This window comes from Protopterus annectens, chromosome 1.part0 (genome assembly GCF_019279795.1).
Source record: "Protopterus annectens isolate FY-2018-M chromosome 1.part0, PAN1.0, whole genome shotgun sequence".
In the NCBI taxonomy this organism is placed as follows: domain Eukaryota; kingdom Metazoa; phylum Chordata; order Ceratodontiformes; family Protopteridae; genus Protopterus; species Protopterus annectens.
Genome location: NC_056725.1, coordinates 384781657 through 384806280, shown reverse-complemented (window position 1 = coordinate 384806280; position 24624 = coordinate 384781657). Strand labels below are relative to the sequence as shown.

The following is a 24624-nucleotide window of genomic DNA, read 5'->3' as shown; positions in this document are numbered from 1 at the left end:
TTACTACATTTCCCAAAATGCACATCGTTACTCTTTTGCCTAAATTGGGGTTTCAGTTTTAATAACTAGACATGAGCATAGTGTGGAGGACACTTCCCTTTTCAGTGATATAAAGATGGCAGCAAGAACTTCATTCTCCCAGTACCGACTCGAAGCAGAAATTGAGAAACACAGAGGAGAATGTCAATGGGATAAAATTGTGACTTTAGTGAAACAATTTTCCCAAAAAGTGTTGGACGGTGAGTTACCTGTGTCCTGTTATGAACATGATCAACTGAAGCATATTGCTAAGTAATAAAGTGGAAGGGCACTGTTGTAGTAAATCATGGCTTGGAAGCCCATTATGTGAACTTTTTATCTTGACTAGGCAGCAGGGGTTTTTTTTTTTTGCTAAATGTAAACATTAAGGGCTCGGTGACACGATTGAATGTACCAGATGCACAACGTTTAATGGTGTCGATTAAAGATATATAGTGAGTACACTGCGTGAATTAATATCTCTTTGAACCTATAATAGTTAATATTAAGAACAAAATATACAAAGGAAAAAGTTAGCAAACGTAACGTAGTATCATGTTAGAAGCTCACGCATTACCGGATAAGACATTTTTGATTTCCCTGAGCAATGCAAATCTCTCTACATAAACTTCCAAATCTCGAAACTATGCCACTTTTGCTTTTTAAACCTTTACACACCCGGCATCATTCCTATGGCGTGTATCAGTAACCTTCTCACTATATGCTCCTAAAGCTATGCTGGAGTTTTTTCATCCTTATGCCCTCTTCTGAAAAAGGGTTTTGCCCAAACCAGCATGGAACTCTTCATAATAATTTAGTAAACAGTAGTCCTCTTTCAAGAAAGTGAATATGTAGTTGCATGCAGAAGTCTATTGCAAATGTCAAAGAACTGCCACTCAACCATTATAATTAAATTTTAGTATATACTTCGTTACATATGATCAGATGTCAGGATGTTATACTGAGAATATTAAAATAAAGTTTATTGTCATTAATAATATAGCCTAATTAGGTTGTCTTTGTTTTGCTAGACAACTTTTATATATATATTTTAATTGCAAGTAGGTCACGACTGCAAAAGGGTCCTCATGGTCTGCTTCACTTAACTTAAAAAAAATGCTGTTGTTTTTATGTCAATTGATTTACTTCAATGGTGTTATTTGCTCTGTGGTTCTCTTGATTTTTGTGGAGCTTTGTTCCGCAAGACTACTAAAAGGGGGCTGTTTTATCCTTGTCAGTAAATAAATAAATGTCCCAGAATCTTTTTAGAAAATGCAGGTCAGAACACTGCAGGTCAGGATAACTCCTTTTGAGGGCAAGTACTCATTTATCCTCTGAGCAGGGGTGGTACAAGCGAAGTACTTCTCATTGTTAGAGCGTATTGGTTGACCGTCACTTCAGAGCATACTTCTCTACTGCTCCTGATTCTCTGGGTCCTCTCTGGTTTTGCTTAGCATTTTTTTCAGCTACAGGCATTTTGTTTTTGCTTGTACTGTGGAGAAGAGATTCCAAACAGTAAAAGTCCCAGGACTGATCCCTGTGGAATACCACTGGTTACAGGTCTGCTGTTGGAGGTGGATTCCCCTAGTTTGACTATATGAGTTCTATCAGTGAGACAGTTAGAGACCCATCTAATGATATAAGTGTAGATGCCTAGTTGGGTGAGTTTGTTAATGATGCCTGAGTGGGGAATAGTGTCAAATGCTTTGGCTAAGTCCAGGTAGGTTGAATGCACAGATTTCCCCTCGCCCAGGGCATTGGTGACTGTCTCAAAGAAGTCCACCAGGTGTAACCGACATCATCTCCCTTTGACAAATCCAAGCTGAGTAGGGTCACGTGTTTGGAGATTACCTATGTCTTTGTTGATAAGGTCCACAATGATTCACTCCATGGCCTTGCAGATTAGACTAGTCAGGATAATAGGTCTATAAGTTCCCAGGGTCAGTGGAAGCACCACCTTTGTGCAAGGGAGTAATGATGGCTGTTTTCCATTCAGCTTGTATGAAGCTGGTGCTTAGACGATGATTAAAAAAGAGTACCCAATGGTGTTGCTAATTCATGTTGGAGCCCGTGTAGGATGCAGTCTGGGATGTTATCATGTCTCATAGATGCTGTATTTTTGGTTGTTCTGTAGAGATACAAGGTAGGGGACAGTAGGAAGGGTTGTCATGGGGTACGTGTGGCGGGGACAGGGAAGTGAAGTTTTCATTGAACCTGTCAGCCAACAGGTTAGCTATGTCCATCAACTCAGTGTATATGTGGTATTATTGACTACCAGTTCTGCACAAGTCTGGGCCTTTCTTTTTAGGTTACTGATGTAACTGTAGAAGGCCTTGTGGTTGTCCTTTGTTGAGGAAGCTAGTTTGAACTCGTAGTTTGCTTTGGAGGACTTCACAAGTAGTCTTAGTTGCTTGTCTAAGCTGAGGATGAAGTGTTTCCAGTTTAGGATGGCTCGCTCCCTGTTACTTTTAGACAGCAATTTCTTCCTCTTATTGTAAATCCTGTTAGTGGCAGTTGTCCACCAGGCAGGTTTGCTCTTCCTTGAGGAGCTTGTTTTTGTTCTATCAGGTATGGCCAAAACAATGCAGTTATATGGGCATTTGTATAAAGCTTTGGTGTAGAGGTCAGCATAGTTGCCAGTTCCATTTGAGGGAGGAGGTGCAATGAAGCTATTTATACAATCCTGTAAGAGGTTATAATCTGCTTTGGAGATGTTTTTTTAGTTTAGTTGTTGCTGGAGTGGGGTTAGGTGTGATAGTTACTTCAAATGAGACCGATTTGTGGTCATATCTCACCAGGGAGGACCTCACAGTGGTTCCCAATATTGGTAAGCATGAGATCCAAGATGTTGGCACTCCTTGTGGGGGTGTCAACCAGTTGGTCCAAGGCATTGGAGTTAACAAAGTTGAGGAACCTTTGGGCAAATGAGTTTGAGCATGAGCAATTTACCCAGTCAATGGATGGGTAGTTAAAGTCGCCCAAAACCATGGTGTTTGGATGTATCTTGATAGACTCAAGTAGACCTAAATAGGCAGAGTGGGTGTCCTGATTCATGGAAGTCGTCCTGTAGCTGACAATGACTTGAATGGGTATCCTTCCAATGGTTAATTGCACCTGAAGCGTCTCCAGGGAGTCATAATTTTTAACCAATCTGGAGGTGTATTTATCTTTAATAAATATTGATACACCGCTTCCTTTAGTTTTCACATCTTCAGTTTGAGGTCTGAATGTGTGGAAGGAGGTGTAACCTGGTATGTGAACCTGGTCTCTGTGACTGCACAAATGTCTGTCATCTAAGGAGAGGACAGGTTCCAGTGAGTGCTGTTTCGTGTTAAGACTCCTAGTGTTTAGCAGCATAACCTTGAGGTTGTTTTTAGACTGAGTTTTTACATTGGGAATTTTGTTCTTGAGACACTGCCTAAAAAGGCACTATGGGGGTGGCAAGAGCCTTAGCCAGTAGCAGAAATCCTGGGGGTGACAGATGAAGACCATCTCTGGCAAATCATCGAGCTCTGTCGATTACAGTGTCCCAGGCTGACAGATAGTGGACCCCAGGAGCTAAGCCAATTGGTGAAGTTAATCAGTTTCTGTTGAGGCATCATTCTAGGTGAGGGTAAAATGGTGCTTAAGGCTAGGGACATGCCTGCCTGAGACACATAGTCCAAGAGCTCAATCATGTCTCTCTTCATATAGTCCAGAGAGGTACAAAGTTGTTCACACCAACATGGACTATAAGAGAATCATAACAGTACCCATTTTGGAGAGGCTTGAGTGCATGTGTGGCATGGCATATCCTGGCACCTGACAAACAGCTGACCGTGACCTTTCCCTTATCCAGCCTGGTGAGAGGGACATCAGTGTGTCTCATGATGGAATCCCCTATGACTAATTTTATATATATATATATATATATATATATATATATATATATATATATATACACATTAATTCTTTCTCCAGTTAATTGCTTATTTCATTTCAGGGTTTTGCAGAAGTCAGAACTCATTCTGGTACTCAGTGGGTGAAGGAGTTGGGAACTAATCCTGAAGAAAGAACCAATTCCTTGGCATGCATATATACATGCACACACAGACACACCTATGAATAATTTTGAAGAGTAAGAGTTCCCCTGCAACATATCTTTGGGATGTGGGAGGAAACCGGCGATTAGATAGGAAGGATGCACTGTTTCCACTAATAAAGTGTCCCAGCTGAGAACCCAGCTGAAGAACTGTGTGCTGTGAGGCAGCATTTTTTTGGCTGAATCCTGTGTAAAACAGCATAAAGGTTAGTACATATATCCTTAATCTTGCAAGACATTTCAGTACAATACCAAAACTTAATGCCAAAAACTTGCAGGAAAACAGAGGTGCATGTAAAATTTGCTTTACATTTTATAGAGGCAGAGTCCACATTTCATAATAACATTGTCCTTGAGTTTTTTTTTTTTGCTTTTAAGAGGTTGAGTGCAGTGTTCTGGAACTGATTAGCATGTAAATTAAAACTGTTTAAAAGCTGAAAGGAGTGATAGCCTGGACATATTTTTAAACAAAAAAATGCCAGTGTCCTTGTGCACTGTGAAGTCTTCTCAACGGGATATGTAACTCATCATTGTGTTTCCTTATACTATCACTTTTTAATACTGGACGTGACAAATTAGACAGTAAGGAACAGAGTGATGTGTGAGAGTATATGCAGATGCATTCGATTGGAGACATGCAATCAAGAGTACAGTGCGGCCTGATAAAACAAGACGGTTATATTGGTCATCAGGGTGTAAAATGTAAAACTCCTCAGTCTGAATTCCTGAAGTGCCTCTGTTTTCACCAGATCAGGAATGTAAAAAATAAAAAAGGAAAGAAGGTGTCATCTGATCAGCTTTAAGAGGAATGCAAATAAGTGCTGACTCACAGGCGGAGAGCGATGTAATACTAAATGATGAGAATTTCTGAAACGTATATCTGCAGGCCTCTAGTATGCTGCAGTGTAGTATAACCAGGTTTGAGGATTCTCGATTAACTTTGCCAAATCTTTGCAGCGCTGCTTATGAATAGATTAAAGAAAGAGCTAGAGCTGGCCCTCTTGTGCACTACAGTTTGCAGTTTGAAAACTGGTATTGAGGAGATCAAAAATTCATTAGAATTTGGAATTGCATTCTTCTGAGTTTGAAAAGATAAGGTTGAAGAGTGGAAGATTGACGTTCCAAAATGCTCCCTAGAGAGCGTCAGCTTGACCTTCACTATTTCCATAACAGAAGCTGTTATTTTCCTGGAAGGTAGCTCTAGAAGAGTTAATCTAATAATTAGGGCTCAAGTGAAGATGGTCCTAATGCTAAACTTGATATGGCTGTGCAAGAAATTTTTAGCTAAGTCTCCAGATCTGCAAAAGTTCTGCCATTGTATGCTGTTGTAGAGTTCAGAGGGCTCTGCTACCTCTGCCTCCCCACTGTCCCCTCCCCTACACTTGTGTATACGTATATACAGAAGTACTAATGCAGCAGGTGTGTTCTTCAGTTTGCTAACTGACAGAAAAGCAGACATTTGTTGTATGGAATGTTGGATAAGTTTTAAAAATTTGAGCTGCTCTAGCAAATGAAGTGCATGCTGAGAGACATGGTGCCCAGAGTAAAACTACTGGTTCAGTATGGCATCACATTTAAAGGCTTTCCATCATACTGCATCTTGTTCCCTTGGAAAGAGTTAATTATAATGCTTTGAATGCTAAACAAAATTTCCAGATTTGCAGCAGTACAGTTAACTGAATGTATGTTTCAAGCTGAACAACGTGTTGCAGTGCAACAATAGCTTTTTATGGTTCGTGTTTTCACGGTATCTGTTAAAACTTGAGAACACATTTTACAGTATGGTAAATGTGTGTGTGCACGCGTGTGCGCATGTACATGTTAAATTAAGTATTGAGACGTTGCAGTAAGGATTTCGTGTTTCTTGTCTTGTGATGGATAAATTACTTTCATGTATTGGTTAAATATGAACTGTTGTGTCATAATTGTTTTATTATCATCACCACGTAAGGCACTTGTGATGTTGCACATGTATTTGCGCTATGGTGCTCCCTGTGTTTACTCATTGGGATCACAGACATGCTTATAGTATTGTGTTATTAAAACTTGATGTCGCCTGACATGCTTTTATTAGTAAGTTAGCCATACCACTTCTTGAGTGGTAATTCAATATATACGTTCATTTGCTGCTATTATATGTTTTTCCTAATGACTAATTCACTTTTGATTTCAGCACAGGCGTTTATTAATGCTATTATGGTTATAGTAATAGGGATCTGATGTATTGTAGAGATTTTATCAGAGCTGTGGATTGGTTTCTGTGATTGGATGGAGCTGTAACCTTTGTAACTGTACCTCACTGTTGAATCCAGATCTTGGCTCACTATATAGCAGTGTTATGGAATGTCAGATGACTACTAGAAATTAATGTGTGGTTTGGATATACACACTGGTATTGTTGCTTGAAGTTGTCATTACTTGCTCACATTTACATTTTAAACATAATTGTGAGTTGGTTTGCAACAAAGTGTTTATATTCTTCCTACCCCTTAAATATTTTACTGCACTACTCTCTTAATATTTGGATGAGAATTTTACAGCCATCCATTGGGAAACTGTATCCAAGTACAGGGTATATGATGATAATACAATAACTATAAATGTTATTAAACATTGTTTGTATATGGTGTGGCTGGAATCTGTTCAGTCCTTTTGCATAGTAAAATCATCTGCTGGAAGGGTTAACCCCCCCCCCCAAACTGGATTGTTGGAGTACTAAAATGATTTTATGAGAACTAAGTAGTTATTCCCTTTTTTAATTTCTCCAAGTCTTTTTAGTTTCTAATACAATGATGGGAATGGACCCCATTCCTAAGTCGAAGTATTAGTAAAGTTCATGAAATTAGTATTGTCTATAAGAGAACTCTCATGTCCCTGGTATGGCATCATTTTCACTTTTGCACCTTGGTGCTTGCTAGTTTTGATTTATCTTGAAGGTCAATCATTATCTCTGAGATGTGCAAATAGTTCAAACCAAGGCAGTCTTCGTTCCTAGTGTACTTAGTGACACTAGTACAGATGCAGTTGTTTGGCAGGTTTGATTTGTGTATGTTGTGATAACATTGAGAGAAGTAATAACTGATGACTCTTGTTTAGTAGTAGCATTAATAAAACAACTGTTTGGAAGTTTTTTATAGTTGTATAGGATCCCTTGACATGTGTATATGTGTAACTGCCCTCCCCAACACTGCATCCTAATCATCAGGCCCCTCTTTGTCAATCAGCCCATTTGTTCTCATCGCCAGGTGTGAGACTATTGAAAGGGGTCATCATCCAGGCAGCTATTAGGGGTGGTTTGCACATTTTTTTTGTTTTTTCCCTGTCCCTATCCCTGTATGCCACTGGCGAAGATGGGCATGCACTAGGCTGACTGTGATGGGCATACCTTCACTTCAGCAAGTTTTACTATCTCTTCCCCCACAGCACAAGCAATGTGGTTTCTGTGGTCACCACCACTAAGATTGCACCTCCCTTTGTGTCTTTGACTCATACTAACCCTCTTCCTCCTCCCAGAAAAGGTGAGCAGGTACAACCTGCACTCTTCCCTCTTCATGCCTGTCTCTGACAGTGCTGAGGCTTCTAATCAAACCACTGTAACCAGCACACAATCCTTCTCTCTGTGGTGTGAAGTGAGACTAACTGTTTTTCTTTTTATGAGTGAAAGACTTGGCTGTCGGTCAGTGATCGTCTGTATATATTTTACCCCAAATGTTTCAATAACAGAAGCTTGGTTCATTTTACCAGCCAGATGAATTTATGTGTAGATACAAGTTTTACTGTCAAGTTATTTATTAATTTGCTTATTCATGCAGATTATACTAACTATACAAGGTGTTAGTTGTTTTAACAGAAGCGGTTAAGCTTGTTGGTTTAGTTTTACTGTCCAGTAAAAAAAAAAATGTAAATGCCAACTATTCTATTTCAGTAACTGAGGAATAAATTTGGGACTCAGCAGCATTTTCTTTAGAAATGTATTATCGTATCCTATGTTGATTTATATAATCCTGTATATTTGGTAGTCCGTATAGTAGACTGGCCCACTTTTATGGTGGAGAAACAGTTTAGCTGTTAACATGATTTACATTAATTGTATGCTGAGCAGAGCAGCAAATATGCTGCAGGTGATACTGACTACTCTTGTAGACCAGTCAAGAAATATTGTAAATACTTGCTCTTGATGGAGTTTGTCATTCTTTAGTCTAAATTTAGAAATTTCAAGATGTGAGGGGGTTATATTTAGAATTTTCAAGATTCTAGCCAGGAATATAAGAGGTAGTGATTGATGTAAGATGTAATATGATTTGTTCTGGGTGGAAGCTGTCCTTTGCACAAGGCTTTGCAGTTTTCTGTTCTTGTGGAGGACTTTTCTACGTGTGACTGTTTTTTTCTTTGTTATGTGAAAGCTATCGGTTATTGATACTCTATATGTTTTACCACACCACCAATTTTTCATTTGTGAAAGCACGTATTCTATATAGGGCAAACCATTAGGACACTAAATGAAAGAGTATATGAGCATTTTTACAGTATTAGCCATAGGAAGTCAGAGAATGCTCTGGCAAGACATATAATAGAACATCCAGAACATGTATTCAAGTTCCGAGTCATAGATCAAATTAAACCAGATGGAAGAGGTGGACCTGATAGCCTTTTATTAGAAAGACTAGAATTACATAAATTAAATCTACTCCATTTTATACATTCTGAGATTAAAAAACTTAAATAGGAGCAATTAATGTAAAATAAATGTAAAATACATAATATTACACTCTGGTATTAGGATTAAAACTGACTAGTATGTATGAATATGTATAAATTATATGGTTCATGTATACAAGTGTAACTAATGAATACAGCAATATTTGCGATCTACAATTTCTATATTCACAATGTCTATAACTTTCACTAGTTGGATTGCCTTTCATATGGCTTTTATAGGAATTGCAGGTTGAATATAGATCGTATTAGATGTATCTAAGTTATGTAGGTGACTTAACTTCATAAATTTATTTGTTGTAATTTGGTCAGTTAGTTGGATTCACTCTAAAAGTTTCAAAGTAGAGTGAGCGTTGGATTCACTCCAAAAGTTTCAAAGTAGAGTGAGCGTAAGTATCACTTTAAAAGGTATGCAAGAACAACAAAGTAACACGTTTAGTTAACGCTATATAAATAACTGCTAGCAGACTGCAACACTTTTAAGTAAAATGCAGGAGATTAAACAAGACTCGAATATGTGGGTATATATGCATTTTAAAGATACGCGAGTATAAATATGTTAGCAAATGCTATACTACAAATGTCAGCAGTTTTCAACTTGTAATGAATATAAGACAGTGTACGAATTTCATACTTATTTGTTTTTACGTGTATCACTTTTATCATTAACTGGGTTATTTCATTAATTGATAGAATCATGTGATACAACAGGAAGTTATATATAGAGGAAGATTAGGAGAACAGTTTCTGAGGAAGTCTTCACATTTAGAAGACGAAAAGCGCTTAATTTTATACTATTTGTTTTTATTTGTATCACTTGTATTACCAACTGGATTCGCTTCATTTTATACTATTTGTTTTTATTTGTATCACTTGTATTACCAACTGAACTGCGGTGGTGGTGCTGTGGTAGCGTTGTCGCCTCACAGTTAGACGTTGCCCGTTCGATTCTCAGAGCGTCTTCTGTGTGTCGACATGCGTGAATGCGCGTTCCTTCGTTGAAGGTTGTGCGTTAGGCCCAGCAAGCCAGCACGTAAAAACCTACTGCCAATCATTAGCGGACCGGAGTTATGCTGTGGCGACCCCTAACCGGGAAAAGCCGAAAGACACAAACAAACTTGCATTACCAACTGGATTCGCTTAATTTATATTTTATTAAACGGTTAACAACAGTTGACAAGTGGAGAGCCGTTATTTTTAACTGAAGTGGATACGAAACAGGCTAAAGAGAGGGTACAGTTTGGACTGCTTTCCGCAGCTATCACTTCATTAGTACATCATGTTGTAGCAGTCAGATTTAAATGTCTAAATAACATTTTTTTTGTTATCAGTGGTCAAACCTGTTTGTTCTGTTTTGTTCTCTAATAAAACAAGTAGCCAACTATTTTATTGCACTTGTTTTGATATAATTTTGCCACTCAGCAATACTGTATTTAGAGATGTAGTGGTGTATTTTTATGGTGGAATATCATTTGTTTGGGAACTCCTATAGTAATCGGGAACACTTTTGTTGCCAAAACTGTTAAGTTGTTAATGTTAATTTATGATGCTGATTGGAGCAACAGGTATGCTGATTAGTCTTGTAGACAAGTCCAAAACATTTTGTAAATACTTTAATTGCAGATGTTTCTGTTATTAAGGCCTTATATTTATAATATTCAAGTTTCCAGCTAGCTGCATTAGGACCTAATTGGTTTAGGGCTGGGCCTAGTTTTTCAGTGTTAGCACATGTATCATGAGATATTAGTAGAGTGGAGTCTTATTAGTTTACCCTTTAAATGTTAAAGGAGTCTTTATATAATGTTGCTATATTATGTCACCTTTTCTCCACCTAACTGGGAAGTCAGGTATGCATATGTTCTGCTTGAGCAAAAAGGACTGCGGGTGAAGTGACTGAACCAAGTCCCTGTTCCTTGTGTTTGCAAGGTGTACAGGTGGTAGATTGTCACAATGATGTATAATGGTTATCAGAGTTTGTTAATGCATGTGAATTCTTTGGTCCTTATTGTACTTTGTATCCATCAGGGAAAGATTGCTTTGTTTTCACCTTTGCATAGATCTTGTTTAAGAATTGATTTTTCCTGTTGTCGTGGTGCTTTTGAAGATGTTGCCTTGAATATAGCTCCGAACCTAAATCCTACTCGGACAATTTAATATGTTTTAAAATGAATACATAGCTAAGTAATAAAACTGGTATCAGTTAGAGGATAAAACCTGCTATTGCTGCAAAATGAGGTAAACAGCCTTGTTACAATATTAATCAGTTTGTTGTTTATCATGTATGAAGATGAGGGTATCCTATTTGATATTAGATGAGCAGCATTTCAATGTATGATTGGGGCCCTTTGGTTAGTAAAGCAACATGCATCAAAAATACTAGTTAAAACAAATCTCTAGTTCACTAAAATTACATCTTCCAAATAGACAAAGCACTTTATTGAATCTCTGACCCTGATAAATTTACATAATTGACAGCTGCATGGCATGAACTTAAATCACTGCATGCTTCTCATGTATCGTATTTTGAATCTAAACTCCATGAAAAGTACTCTTGAGTTGGCAGCGGCACTGAAAACTTTTAGCTAGTTTATTCATTTATTAGAATTAAATCACTATTTAGATAATAGTGGCAATCTTTATGCATGACAGCTGGCTATTCACAGTGTGTTTTATAAAACATACAAAGCAATGTATGCTTCTAAATACTGTTCTCTAAGTGGAAACAATGCTGATAGATTGCTGCATAGTTTTTCCCTGGCTAAGATTCCAGAGAACTGTATTTTGAAATTTAGCTTGGCTGTAATGCTAAAGGAAATCAAAAGCTGGATATCATCAGAAATTCAGTGAGGATCCTGAACCTGATAGTTTGGATGCACCTTTTTTTAAAAGGCTAAAAATCTTAGCCCCAGTTTTGGGTCAAAATATAATATTGCATTAAAATATTGGTGCAAGGAATAAATACAGGAATCATATAATTTAAAATTCATATCCTAAATCACTGATTTAATCGAGGTGATTTCATAATGGCTAAAGGATTTCATTTTGTTGCTAACTAGGACGCTTTAAATTCCAATTAGGATTTATGGAATTAAGTCACAGCAATCAATGTGGAAATATTACATTTGTTGCAAACAAGACATTTGACCAAACTGCACTTTCCTTTTCTTTTGGAGGCCTTGCAGTGCTGCTTCCACTTGCTTCCCAATAAATGGAATGGCCCTCTTTTATCCTATAGTTTTATTTAGTCTTTGGAGCCCTTGTTCTTAACATCTTTAATACGTCAACATTAACTCACTTGCAGATGACTGCCTCTTGTATTTCCAGAATGCCAGAACTTCAAAAAAAATCACTGGCATCAAGTATTGTTTCACTGACTGAGCTTTAATACTTTACACAAGCCCAACAGTCATAGTGTCATCTGTACAAACTTCAACCATACCTAGAAAAACATCAAGTTTAGCTCAGATAACGGGAATAAAGACAAATTTACCTTACTCGCTAGAGTTGTCATTGCTTAAATGGGTACTTTTTTGATGTTATTTTTATTTTTTTTAATAATTCAGTTTCATGTATTTTGAAGAAATTCTTTAACAGAATAATCTCAGACTTTCAGAGGAATGATGGCAATTGCTGGGTCAGTTTGAGTAAAACTTCAGAGCTGAAGTTAAATAGTGAATTTAAGATAACTAGACTGAGTTTTTTTTAATAGTCTGAAGAGTAGCCAACTTTTTAGAATTTCTGGATACTTTCCTATATGTTCTAGTAGTAGGCCTCTTTTGGATTCTTATTCATCATCAAAAGATTAAGCATTTCTATGAAGTTGCGCACTTTTTATAGATTAATTCTCATGTATCTTTTCTAAACATCCATTATTTATTAAACTATTAATAACTGACTAGCATTTTTTTTTGAAAAAAAAAGTTATTTAACAAATTTCTGTTCCTGCAGCTACTGTTAGGTAATCCTGTTATTATGTGTAATATGGAAGCCATGAAGATACCAGAATTCCCAATAATAGAAAAAGAAAATCCTGTGTATGTTCCCTGTAATGTAAGGTAACCTTTAATACCAGTAATTGAAATGGTGAAATTACAATATTATGGAATCTTTAAGCCAGTGCCACACCTCAATTTAGTATAGTAAGAATTGCAATTTTGATAAAAACAAGTTGTCTTGTTTCCTAGCAGTTGATTTATTCCAAAAAGAAGAATTACTCATCATAGGTTCATAGGTAAATATTAGGCTAGCTGTACTCATGGGCCATTTTAATCCCAGCCAGTTTCCCTTTTTGTGCTCAATTTAACCTACCCCATTTGGGTTGGAGATTGGCCTTGCCCATCCTGTAGTCGATGATTGCATATACCCTTAATGAGAATACCTGGGAATCATACCATAGATAATTTGAGGGGACCCATGCATGGGATAAAGCACTTACGAGCTGCCTATGTCCATTAGTAGTACAGGGGACAGTCCTGGGGTAAATGTTCTGTTTCCTGTCCATAGATCCAAGTTGCGCTTGAATATGGTCTGCGGTGAACTTTGTTTAATGTGGATGATTCCATTGGACTTGCTAATGTGCAGTATATCCATTGGTATTGGGTCTGAGGATGCCTCGTATGCCAGGCACAGGCCACTTCATAGCAGTCTGTAGCATACCAGGTATAGTGACAGGATTTTGAGTTAGTCCATTTAGGACAGTTTGTTTAGGCCTTGTATACTTTTAGGCATCTTTGTGGTCATTTCAGTTATTGTATAACTCTGGACAGATACTTGCCAAATTCATTTAAAATTCATTTATTCATTTGTTTAATTCATTATTTCTGCTTGCAATTCTTTTATTCACTTTTCCGATTATTTGATATTGTTGCTTAAAGTAGTAAATTATTTTCCTGACTGGGATGCGGTCCTAGTGCAACACATAAGAACTTAGCGATTTCCTTAATTTTATATAGTAGACATTTATGCTTCCACACAATGCTTAACAGACTCCTCATAAATTAGCAATAATGAGCAAACCTGACTGCCCAAACTGCCCCCTCTGGAGTTCATTCTCTTACATGTGTTGTAAAGTCACATTTTAAAAATGTTTAACTACTGGCCACTGACAGTTACTTGGAGTTATTTGTTAAATTCTACCATCATATAAAGTTGTTTATGGTTGTCTTATTTTTTTGATGGTTATGCCGATTGCTTACTACATGTGTTACTTGTGTAAGTTACTGCCTTATTTCATGCATTACTTTAAAGTGTGATTACTGCAATACAGGACATCCTGCAGTATTTCTTCAGAGATCTTCTTGCTTTCCTGAATGAATTCTATTATTTTTATAGTTGTTAGTTTTTCACCTTCATTTTGGTGATGAATAGAAATGTATACTTGTGACTATTTTCAGGCTCTGCTTCAGCCTGTGGCTGAGATGCCTTTTACCAAGACTTTACCCCTCATACCCCGGTTTCCTAGTGGCACACTGACATTCTTAGAGGAGTAGTGGTAGCAGCCAGATTTACTTTTAGGTCAGAATGTAATCTGTCAGCACACTTGGGTTTGCATCACAACAAATGAATAGTACAACTGTTTTGAAAATTGTATTGTAAAATCTTATTTATTGTTTTGTGAAAATCCATGTGGAACTTTTCTCCCTGGGTCTCCACTGAAAAGGGGCCCTGCCCAGTCAGATCATCCTGGTAAACAATTGTAAAGGAATAAATCGGAACTGATGACCCCATCACAGTATTTGCTAGTTGCTAGCCGTCCTCTGATTTGTGTTTGAGGGTTAAACTGTTTACGTTTCATTCGTTTCTTGGCTATATTCCATTTATTATCACTTTTATTTCATGTTTCATATTTATTGGCTGTCAGAAGGTCAAAGATGTAAAGTTGTCTTGAGTTCAGAAAGTTTTAAGGCAGAAGAACTTCATTTAAAAATGGTTGAAGATGGGTATAATAGAATTAAAGTAGATTAGTTTAGAATTGCTGTTGCATGTACATAAGTGTTATTTCTAGTACTGTATTTTTAGTTAATAGCTGAATCTAGTTTGGATTTTTTTTACTGGTGAATGCATTAGGTTTATATGCAAAAATGTATTTCTGGTGCTATATTGTATTTTATTTTTTAAAAAGTTAGCTGAAGCTATTATTGATGTGTGTTTGTACAGCCAGATCTTTTTTCTGTGGGTTATTTAAGCAATACTCCACCATGCGAGAGTGGTTATAGTGGGATGTACTCCTGACTGACTAGATTTGATTCAAACACTGTGCTTCTGTGGCCAGAAGGGCATAAATCCCATCCTGAAAGAAAGCCTTCTTTTGTATAGATAGAGTGCACATTAAAAAAAGGTGCTGTCCATCTCCCTGCATTTTGTTAGGGCTGAAATAATTTGGAAGAAATGGGAAAAGTAGAGACTTGTTGACAGGTACTCATGTTTTACATGGCAAATGTGGTCTTTTGTCAGAAGAGTAAGAGATCTTTATGGAGTGAGTTTTGTTAGTAAATTATAATGAGAGGAGTTGGGCATTAGCAAGAGATATTTGAAAACGTAGGATTAAAGGCTGATCTAATTATAGGGATTGTTCTGTTAATTTTATCCCCAATACCAGGGGAAATATAGTTGTAAGTTCAAAAGAGGGATGTTTCATTATTTAACTCCACAGATTGTTTGTTTTTTATAATAATCTGACTGTCCTAAATCAACTCCATTTGGAAATTATTGCAAGTTTTAAGTGTTTCCTTCCTAGTCAGAATTTTCTCCCATTTGAAGCAAATAACCTATGTACGTCAGATAAGAAGGGTGGTCTTTACAGTTGTGAGATGCAGGTCAGTAATGTAATATATTGTTAGATTATTTTATTATATCCTTCTTCTCTGTTTTCTCAGGTTTTATGGTTCTCTTTATTGTCATAAGTATACGTTTGGCCTGATGGTCTCAAATTTCAGGTATTATTACTTGGTTTTATATTGAAGACTGGTGCAAGAAAAGACCCTTTTCAGACATTATTCCATTTTTTTTTTAAATTCAGTCTTACAATGGTAAAATTTAAAATACAATTTGTAATGTGGATATGCTTACTTGTATAAACAAAACCAAAGACTGTATAGGTTATAAAAATTGGAGCACATCAATCCTTCAAATATGATTTTAGTGAATGCAAAGAAATCAAAGCCATTTTACTGAAACTGTCTCCAGTGAAAGTGGCGATTGCCTTTTTCTCTACTGTTATGAGACCTTGGAGCAAAAGAATGTTCACTGAAGACCATTTTGGCACTGGTGTTGGTTTATTTGTGTTTGCTGAAACTGCCTTCAATGGAGCTACATGAATCATATACAATTCACCTATGTATTCAAACAAAACTCAACAACTGTGCAGTATCAATTCATACATTTGAACACCAACTACAGCTCATTAATATTAGATGTGCATATAAACATTAACAAAACAGAATCAGAAAATATGGCTAATGATGTGATAGCTGGTGTGACACCCCTGCAATGGCCCAGTAATCAAGGAGCCTCAATCCTCACCACTAGCACCAGTGAGGGACGTACACATTGGGAGGATAAATACACACACAGTAAAGTGTGATCTCTGTGTGCTCTTAAGGGAAATTGTAGTCTGTCTGGGGCTGGTTTCTCCCTCTTTCTTCACATCTCCAGTAAGACTCCCCACTGGCACAGCTATAGGGTTGAGATCTCAGCTGAGTGGGCAAGCCAAAACCTCCATCACTCTGTCCAATCAGTGCTTCATGTTCATGTCCCTGCCCAGGCAGCTGACACTCACACTTTGAGATTTGATTTGTACACAAACACACACCTGGGAAAGGCTGGCACAGGTTTACTAGCTATGCTCCCTTCTGCCCAGACTATTAGGTAGTACCAACTGCCACCAGCCACTACTTATCAACTACTTTTAAGGCCCTTACCAAAGGATGCCCAATCTTACTGTGTAATGTTACTATTAATCTAAGTGTGACCAAGACTTTCAAGGCTTTTTAGGAGTAGCCTGTACAGTGTCACCAAATACATGTGCAAGTATTCCAAGAGCTTAAATATCTCTAAACAAACCAGTCACCATTAAAAGGTTTAAATATATTTAATAATAAATAATAAACGACTAAGACAATACTCAAACAACACAGTAACTACAGAGCTCTGAATCCCATTGCAGGACAGTCTCAAATACAGAAAACATTTAAACTAATCTTTACTATATTCTAACAGATACTCTGCCCTAAATAACTTACTTACAGAGCAAGGCAGATGCAAAAGTACTGACTGAATGCTTCTAGATCCAAGACAAGATACAAAATGCCCGCTCTCCTTCTCTGAGATGGTTCTTATAGTAATCTCACATATTACTGCTAGGTTAGCCTGGATGGCATCACTCTTTGTCACCTGCCTTCACTTCTCAGGCTAAAAGAAACAAAAGTTAACATTTCTCTGTGAAAAATGCATATCTCTCAGATGTTTGCTCCGAACTGGAAGTCATAAAATAAACACTTTTACATTTGAAACCTAGTAATTTCTGTTTCAAGATAAGAAAACCTCTAGCTCTAGATATTGTGTCTGGTTACTGGGAGATAACACAATCCTAAAACACCTTTACTTTTCAACTTATTTTCTTGAAGTTTTGTAAGTTAACTCTGTATGTTCCAGCTTCTATTAAAACATAAATTTGGACAGGTATATAGTTTATATACATTTCTGTTCTTTTCCAGTAGGGTACACTGTGGTTACTTTCTCAAAGCTCAGTACATAACACACAGTTCAGCATACACTTCTGCACCAGTAGTTTAATATACAGATAACATATAGTTCTCTTACATTTGTAAGGCAAGCCTATGAATCGTATTAATACTCCCAAATCATATGATTATTTATACAATTCCAACTAGCTGAGCTGGCAGCATCACAGTTGGTTAACCAGTATGTGTGGTGATGACATGCACTGGAGCATCTAGCAACTTGTTAAGGACAGCTTTTGTTGGGTATCATCAGTAGTTGTGTTATAAAAATATAATTTAAGAGTTAAATTGCTGAAGTTATACTTGCATAGGAGGGTATGAGTCATATTTGCTTTAGATGTTTGGCAGTTGAGAGTTTACAGGGACCATAGTCATTATCTTGAACTCTAGTCTTTGGCTGTAACATGGCAGCTTTTGTTCTGTTTGACTTGAAGAGAAAGTAGGATATTGTCCTCCAATGAGCAGTTTGCAAACTGTAGCTTGAACGATAAAGTACAAAGTAAAAGGTGCGCACACATTTTTAATGAAAACTGTTAGCTGTAGCTGGCTTTTGGCAGTGGTGGTCCCTTTTCCATGCTATAGTTGAGTTACTGGCAATTAGGGGTATGCTGTATTCAGTTAATAACAGCAGAATTCCTGTTACATTTGTTTGTGCAGCAGTACATAGAAACACTGACGTTCCAGCATATGTTCAGATGCTTATTTTCTTTACTTTTGACAGCATTAAAATGCAGTATGAAAGAAACAGTATGATGTTTGTACCAAGCTGAACTGAGGTGGGCTACCAGCCACAACTCTGAGCTGAGGTACCAGGCGACTAGAGGCTTCTGAGATTCCAAAAAACATAAGCCTGTTTTTTTTTTTTTTTTTTTGCTTTTGTACTATTTACTGCACTTTTTATTGCCTGTCACCCACTTTTGTACTGTATTTATTTACTGTGTACTAAACTGCACTATTGTACTGTCATTGTGTGCTTCATTTTGCCTCTTAAATCAAAGTTTATTGCTGCTTTCACTGTTTACACATTTTTGTTAATTTTGCTGTTTTAAGTATTTACTGGTATTTTTCACTGTTTTAAGCTAACTGTTCTGCTTGTTCAGTTATTTAAACACTACTTGGTGGGAAAACCAGATCTGTTAACTGTTTAAAACATGCTTTAGAGCCTCCTTGCTGATTTTCTACTGTTATAAATGTTTTTTTTTGTCTCTCACTGCCATTTTTCTGCTATTTTAAACATTCTCTGTTGTTTTTTACTGAAACTAGGGTAGCTAGTAGCTGTAGCTTAGTCCAGATACAGGCTTGCTGCTTCTGGAATTGTTTGTAGTGGTTGGTTTGTTCTGAGCACAGTTTCCAGGCCATCATGGATTGGAAGGGGCCTATCTGCACTTTTGTGAGAGAAATATGCTGACTGGGACCTGTTTGGTAAAGGGATGCCGTCTATGGCTTGGAATAAGCATCATCATTGGCCCTTTTGAATCTATTTTTAAAGTTTTTTTCAAGTTTTTAGCTTCTGTTTAGGTCCTGCAATTGAGCACTGCCATGCCATGCAGTTGTGTGCCAAAGCCGGGCACTTAAATTCAACAAATTTTCCCTAAAACCCAGGCAGAAATATCCATCCACTGAGCGTTATGGACAGATGGATTATCCTTGTTTCTCCTGTCAGCCTTGTTGACTTGGGTCTCGTGATGCAGTGTAGCAATTGCCCTGTGTATACAGACAATCCTCTTCTAATAACACAGTCTAGTACAGAGTGTGGGCGATGTATTTACACCAAGAATCTAGAATCCATGCTGTCTCACTCAAAACAGTAACACGGAGAAGGGTGTCAGCTCACCCACCGCTACATATGCTCATAGTACCACTACTTATACATATACCACTACTCATACACATAGTATGCATCAAACACGGAAATCCAAACCAGATTGCTAGGAGTGGAAATAAAAAATAAACTAAAATTTGACATTCACATATCCATGACCATAAAAAAAGTCCACAAAAAACTAGGAGCATTATACAGAAATAAGCAACTTCTCTGCAAAGATTTCAATAGCAAATTCCCACCTTATCTCCACCCTACTTTATGCCTCTCCAATATATACCAACCTAAGGCAATGCGATCTAAACAAGCTAGAGACCTGCTACAACAAAATCGCCAATTTCGCCACAGGGGCATCCTACCGTAGTCACCACTGTCTCTCACTTGCTGAACTGGGCTGGCTTGAACTCCCTCACCTCCTTCAATGGTATCAACTCTCACTCGTCCACAAACTAGTAAACCATCCACTAAATGTCCCATCCCTCCAGAATCTACTCCAACCCTATCACACCACCAGACCACTAAGATCCAGCAACAACAATCACTTGCAGATCACTAAAGTCAATAACTCTGCTGGTGAAGCACTATTCTTTTGCACCATAGCCAAATTATGGAACTCCCTCCCACCCACAATTACCTCCATACCATCATGCACCCACTTCAAAACTTTACTAAAAGCGCACCTAAAAACATGCTGGCTATGCCCATGCAACTCCCACTCTAATATCACCCACCCCATCCAACCACTACCTTTCTTTCCACTCCCCTAACTACCTTGATTATAGCAAGCTCAGATGCTCATAAACCTAGTACTTATTATACAGCAGGAACTTCTTATTGTAACATTTGTTAATGTCTGTTATGTACTTCACAGATAAAGATTCTAGTTTTGTACTGATGTACTATGTTCTTCATCTGTAAATATGTTGCAAGTAATTGCTATGTAAATTGTTAATCGCTATGTAATCCAATGTAACTACTGTCTTTTTATTTTAACTGTGGAGCTTTTCTCCCCAGGCCTCCACTGAAAATGGACCTACGTCCATTCGGACACTCCTGGTCAACAAATATAAATAAATAAATAAATAAGTAATCGGAACAAAATAAGGGTCATGCTGCTAAATGCTATGAGCTTCAACCAAAAACCGCATTCCCTGGAAGCACTTATCACTAGAAGATGTAGATGTCTGCGCAGTCACAGAAACCTGGTTCAAAGAGTACCTCAGCCTTGCAAGGCTACAATGCCTTCCACACCTTTAGACCACAAAATGAACATGTGAAAACCAAAGGAGACATACTGGAGATAAATTCACCTGTCTAGTTACACTGAACAGCTCAATAGAGTTATTCCAGGTCCAGGTTATGGTGGTCAAGACCCCCACTCAAGTCCGAGCTGGTTGTAGATCCTCCTCCATGGGTCACAACACCCACAAAACCTACTTGACCAAACTGGAGACCATCCAAATTTTATTGAACACACTGTTTATGGGGATTTCAATTATCTCACCATCAATTGGGAAACCTATGCTAGCCCTAACTCACTAGCGCAAAGGTTCCTTGACTTTGTTAATTAAAATGCACTGGAACAAATTGTCCATACTCTGACAAGGGAACAAACATTCTGGATTTGGTCCTCACCAGTATGTCAAACAGATGCACTGCTGCAGCTGTCGGACCCTCATTAGTTAAAACAGGCAACAAAATCCGTCACCTTTGAGCTGACACTAACAACCAGAACTAACAAAGGGTGAAATCAAACTAAAAAACTTCACCAAGCCAAACTGTACCCTTCTAGGTGAAGGTATAAGTACATTCCAAGCCCCATCCCAAGCTGGACGTGGTAACTAACGCCCTGTACAATCACTTGCATAAGTGTATAAAATTCAACCGTACCAGAAAGAATTGAAGCCAGAGCCCAGAGTAAAACCAAGCTGCCAAAGTGGACATCCAGGATCAGTAAACTTTACAATAAATGCAAAAAGTTGCTGTCCAAGAAAATAAAGGCAATGTGTCAACAATGGAACAACACCCTTCTCAAATTCAACAGGCAAATAAGACAACTTGTCAAATCCTCCAAGGGGTCCTTTGAGAGAAATAGAACAAGTACAGCTAAAGATAACTATAAAACCTTTTACAGCTGTGTTAGTAACCTAAAGGGTAGGACCCAAGCATGTGCAGAACTAGTGGCCAATGGTATCACACACACACTGACCCCAAAGAGGTAGCACACACACACTGACCCCAAAGAGGTAGCAAACCTGCTATTGGATAGGTTTGGTGAAAATTTCACTCACAACACACCTTCCTCCAACCCCCCCCCCCCCCACCCTACATATCTGAAGAGCAGGAAATAAAAGCCTTGTCCAAGGCAAAAAAACACAGCCTCTCTAGGACCAGACAACATCCCAGGCTGTCTTCTAAACTGGCTAAAACATGTGCTGGCATCACCACTAAGTACCCTTTTCAGTCAAAGCCTAACTACAGGCTTTGCTCCTGCAGAATGAAGAACAGCAGTAGTTATTCCTCTCCACAAAGGTGGCCTAGCAACAGACCTGGGGAATTACAGATCCATAAGTCTGACCAGCCTCATCTGCAAGGCCATGGAAGTTGTCATTATGGTCCTCATAAATAAAGACATAGGTGACTTCCATATCCTGGACCTACCCATTTCAGCTTTGTGAAGGGCAGATTCTGCCTGTTAAATCTGGTGATTTCTTTGAAAATGTAATCAAGGCCATTGACGAGGGCAAATCTGTGCACATAGCATATTTTGACCTGGCAAAGGCTTTCGACACAATCCTGTATTCAGGCATTACTGATAAACTTAGCACACTGAATGTAAACCCCTTCATTGTAAGATGGGTTGCTAACTGGCTCACAAACTGGACACACACTGTCAAAGTGGGTGACTCCGCACTAACCATCAGACCTGTTACCAGTGAGGTGCCACAGGCATTAGTGCTGGACCCCCTAACATTTGGTATATACTTCTCAGAAGTTCAGTTCAAAACTAAGGGACTGTGGCTGACCAAGTTTGCAGATGACCACAAACTAGATGCAATCATTGAATCCCCAAATGTTGTCAGTATACTCCAGGAGGGTCTCACGCAGACCAATGACTGGTGTATTAGTCATGCGAAGAAATGCATCATCATTCCGTTCAGCACAAACAATGTGCCCTCACACTATCAAATCAATAACAATACCGTAAGTACCCATGAAGTGGTAAGGGACCTGGGATCACAAGATGAATGTGACCTTAACTTTGACCACCATGTGTCTACTGTAGTAAGGAATGCTTTCTACGTAGCACACATGATTAGTAAAGGCATCACCTTGAGTGCAAAAGAAGTTATAACCCCCCATACTTGCACTTATCCAGCCAATAATTGAGTATAACTCCCAATTTGGCATGTACTGTATTAAGCACTTGCAGCAATTAGAGAGACCTCAGAGATTTCGAACAAAGAAGATCAAGAGGCTCCAGCATGTGCCTTACACATACTGACTAAAGTCCCTGTCACTATATTCCGTATCATATAGACCTCTCAGGGGAGACTTATGCCTTGCCCTACAGAGCAATCCAAGACCCAAACTTAATGAACTTCCTGCATATCCATAAATCAAATGGGACTAGGGCTACCTGTTCCACGGAACCTGCGACTTAAATAGGAAATGCTGGAGGGACAGAGTTATCTCCTAGTGACTGCTGCATCTTTGGAACAGGCTACCAGTTCATGTGAAAAAGAGCACCTCTGTGACGCTGTTCAAGAGGGACCTGGACGAGTAAGTGGGGTGCCGTAAATGTTTACTGGAGATAGAGCCAACAACCCCCCTGAACATGGGCAGTCATCACTAAATGCAGTCTTGGGTATTGACTTGCATTTCTATGGTATTACATTGGGATGAAATGGCTAGACTTAAAATGACCTCCGGGGTCGATCGCTTAGTAATCTCCTATGATCCTATGCAGGTGCAATCCCAAGTATTTTTTTGTTTACTGTTTCATTTATAATGTACCCTCAAGGTGTTGGATGCTGTGTAAAGTGAAGTCGGAAGGATTTATCAGAGCACTCACTACTGCACACAAGCATTCATTTCTTCTAATATGTGCCACTCTATACATTGTTCAATTAATAACTGTCATATTCTCTTAATGGTCATATTGTCAACCTCAAATATTAAAAATCATAGCAGATGGTTAAAAAGAGGAGCATTTTCTTTTTCACAATTGAAGGTATTTGTATGATAGATTCTATATAGTAAGTGGTAGTGAATTTTTGTATAGGCTTAGTTTATGTATTTAATAAAGTATGTACCCATAATTGAGTCTGATTTTATGAGGAGCATCATAAGTCTTGAGAAGGCGCTGTTTGAGGGCCGAAATCAACAGTTTTGCTTAAATCATAACAGCTTAAAGGGAGTGTGTCAAGATTCCCTGCATCTCTCATTGTTTTGATTAAGCTGGAAGGTCAGGTGATCCTATTGTTTACATTCAGGCAGCTTTTAGTATGAAAGCTCAGGTTTCAGTAGTTTAGGGGGAGGGTAATTTAGCACTTCAGGAAATGCTGACAGTTTCCTCTGTGTGCTGTTTTATTTACAGCCCCATGGCCATAGTAAAACCTTACAGTATCACTTCACTTTGAAATTTAGAGAAGTGCTTATATGAGCTACTGTTTCTTCTATTTCCACTTTGGAGGCAGACACAAATGTGATTTTTTTTAAATATTTTCTGCAACACAGTTGTTTGGGTGTACACCTAATGGAAAAATATGTAATGCATTTTACTGCTCATTGATGTCCTTTTTACATAATGTCCCTTTCAGTTTCTTGCTGTGGTGGGTCTTACTGTTATTTGTTTTATGAGAAAAGGGCACCACAATTATGTCCTTAGATGAGCAGTATATGATGCATTACTGCTGTTGGAAGACTAATTAGAATGTGACAGAAAAAAGGTGCGCTGTTACATTAGAAGCACTCAACAACTAACTCAGCTTTCAATAGTAGGCATGTGGAAAAGACAGACTATTGTTCCACATTGCTAAAGAATTATCCCAGGTCCTATGTACAAACAGTGCTTCAGGGAGGTCACCTGAAAAAAAGTTCAGCATGGGTACCACCCAGAAAGAATTTGTGAGCTTATTCAAGAATACTTTAGGTGAATTTAGTTCACAGCTGTAAAATCTGAACTATCCTAAAGCTGTTTTAACATAAATCAAAGAATAGCATTATAAATGATATGCAACCTA

The 24624-nt window shown here is 38.0% G+C and overlaps 1 protein-coding gene across 1 annotated transcript in view; it reads left to right on the top strand.

The window, feature by feature from the left end:
• The first annotated feature begins 14 nt into the window (after window positions 1-14).
• Window positions 15-24624, top strand: part of TTC7A (tetratricopeptide repeat domain 7A) — a 2391665-nt gene continuing 2367055 nt past the window's right edge. Inside the window, exon 1 of the mRNA XM_044060227.1 lies at window positions 15-239. Coding sequence (XP_043916162.1) covers window positions 116-239 — 124 coding nt within the window. The 5' untranslated portion in view covers window positions 15-115. The remainder of the gene's footprint in view (window positions 240-24624) is intronic.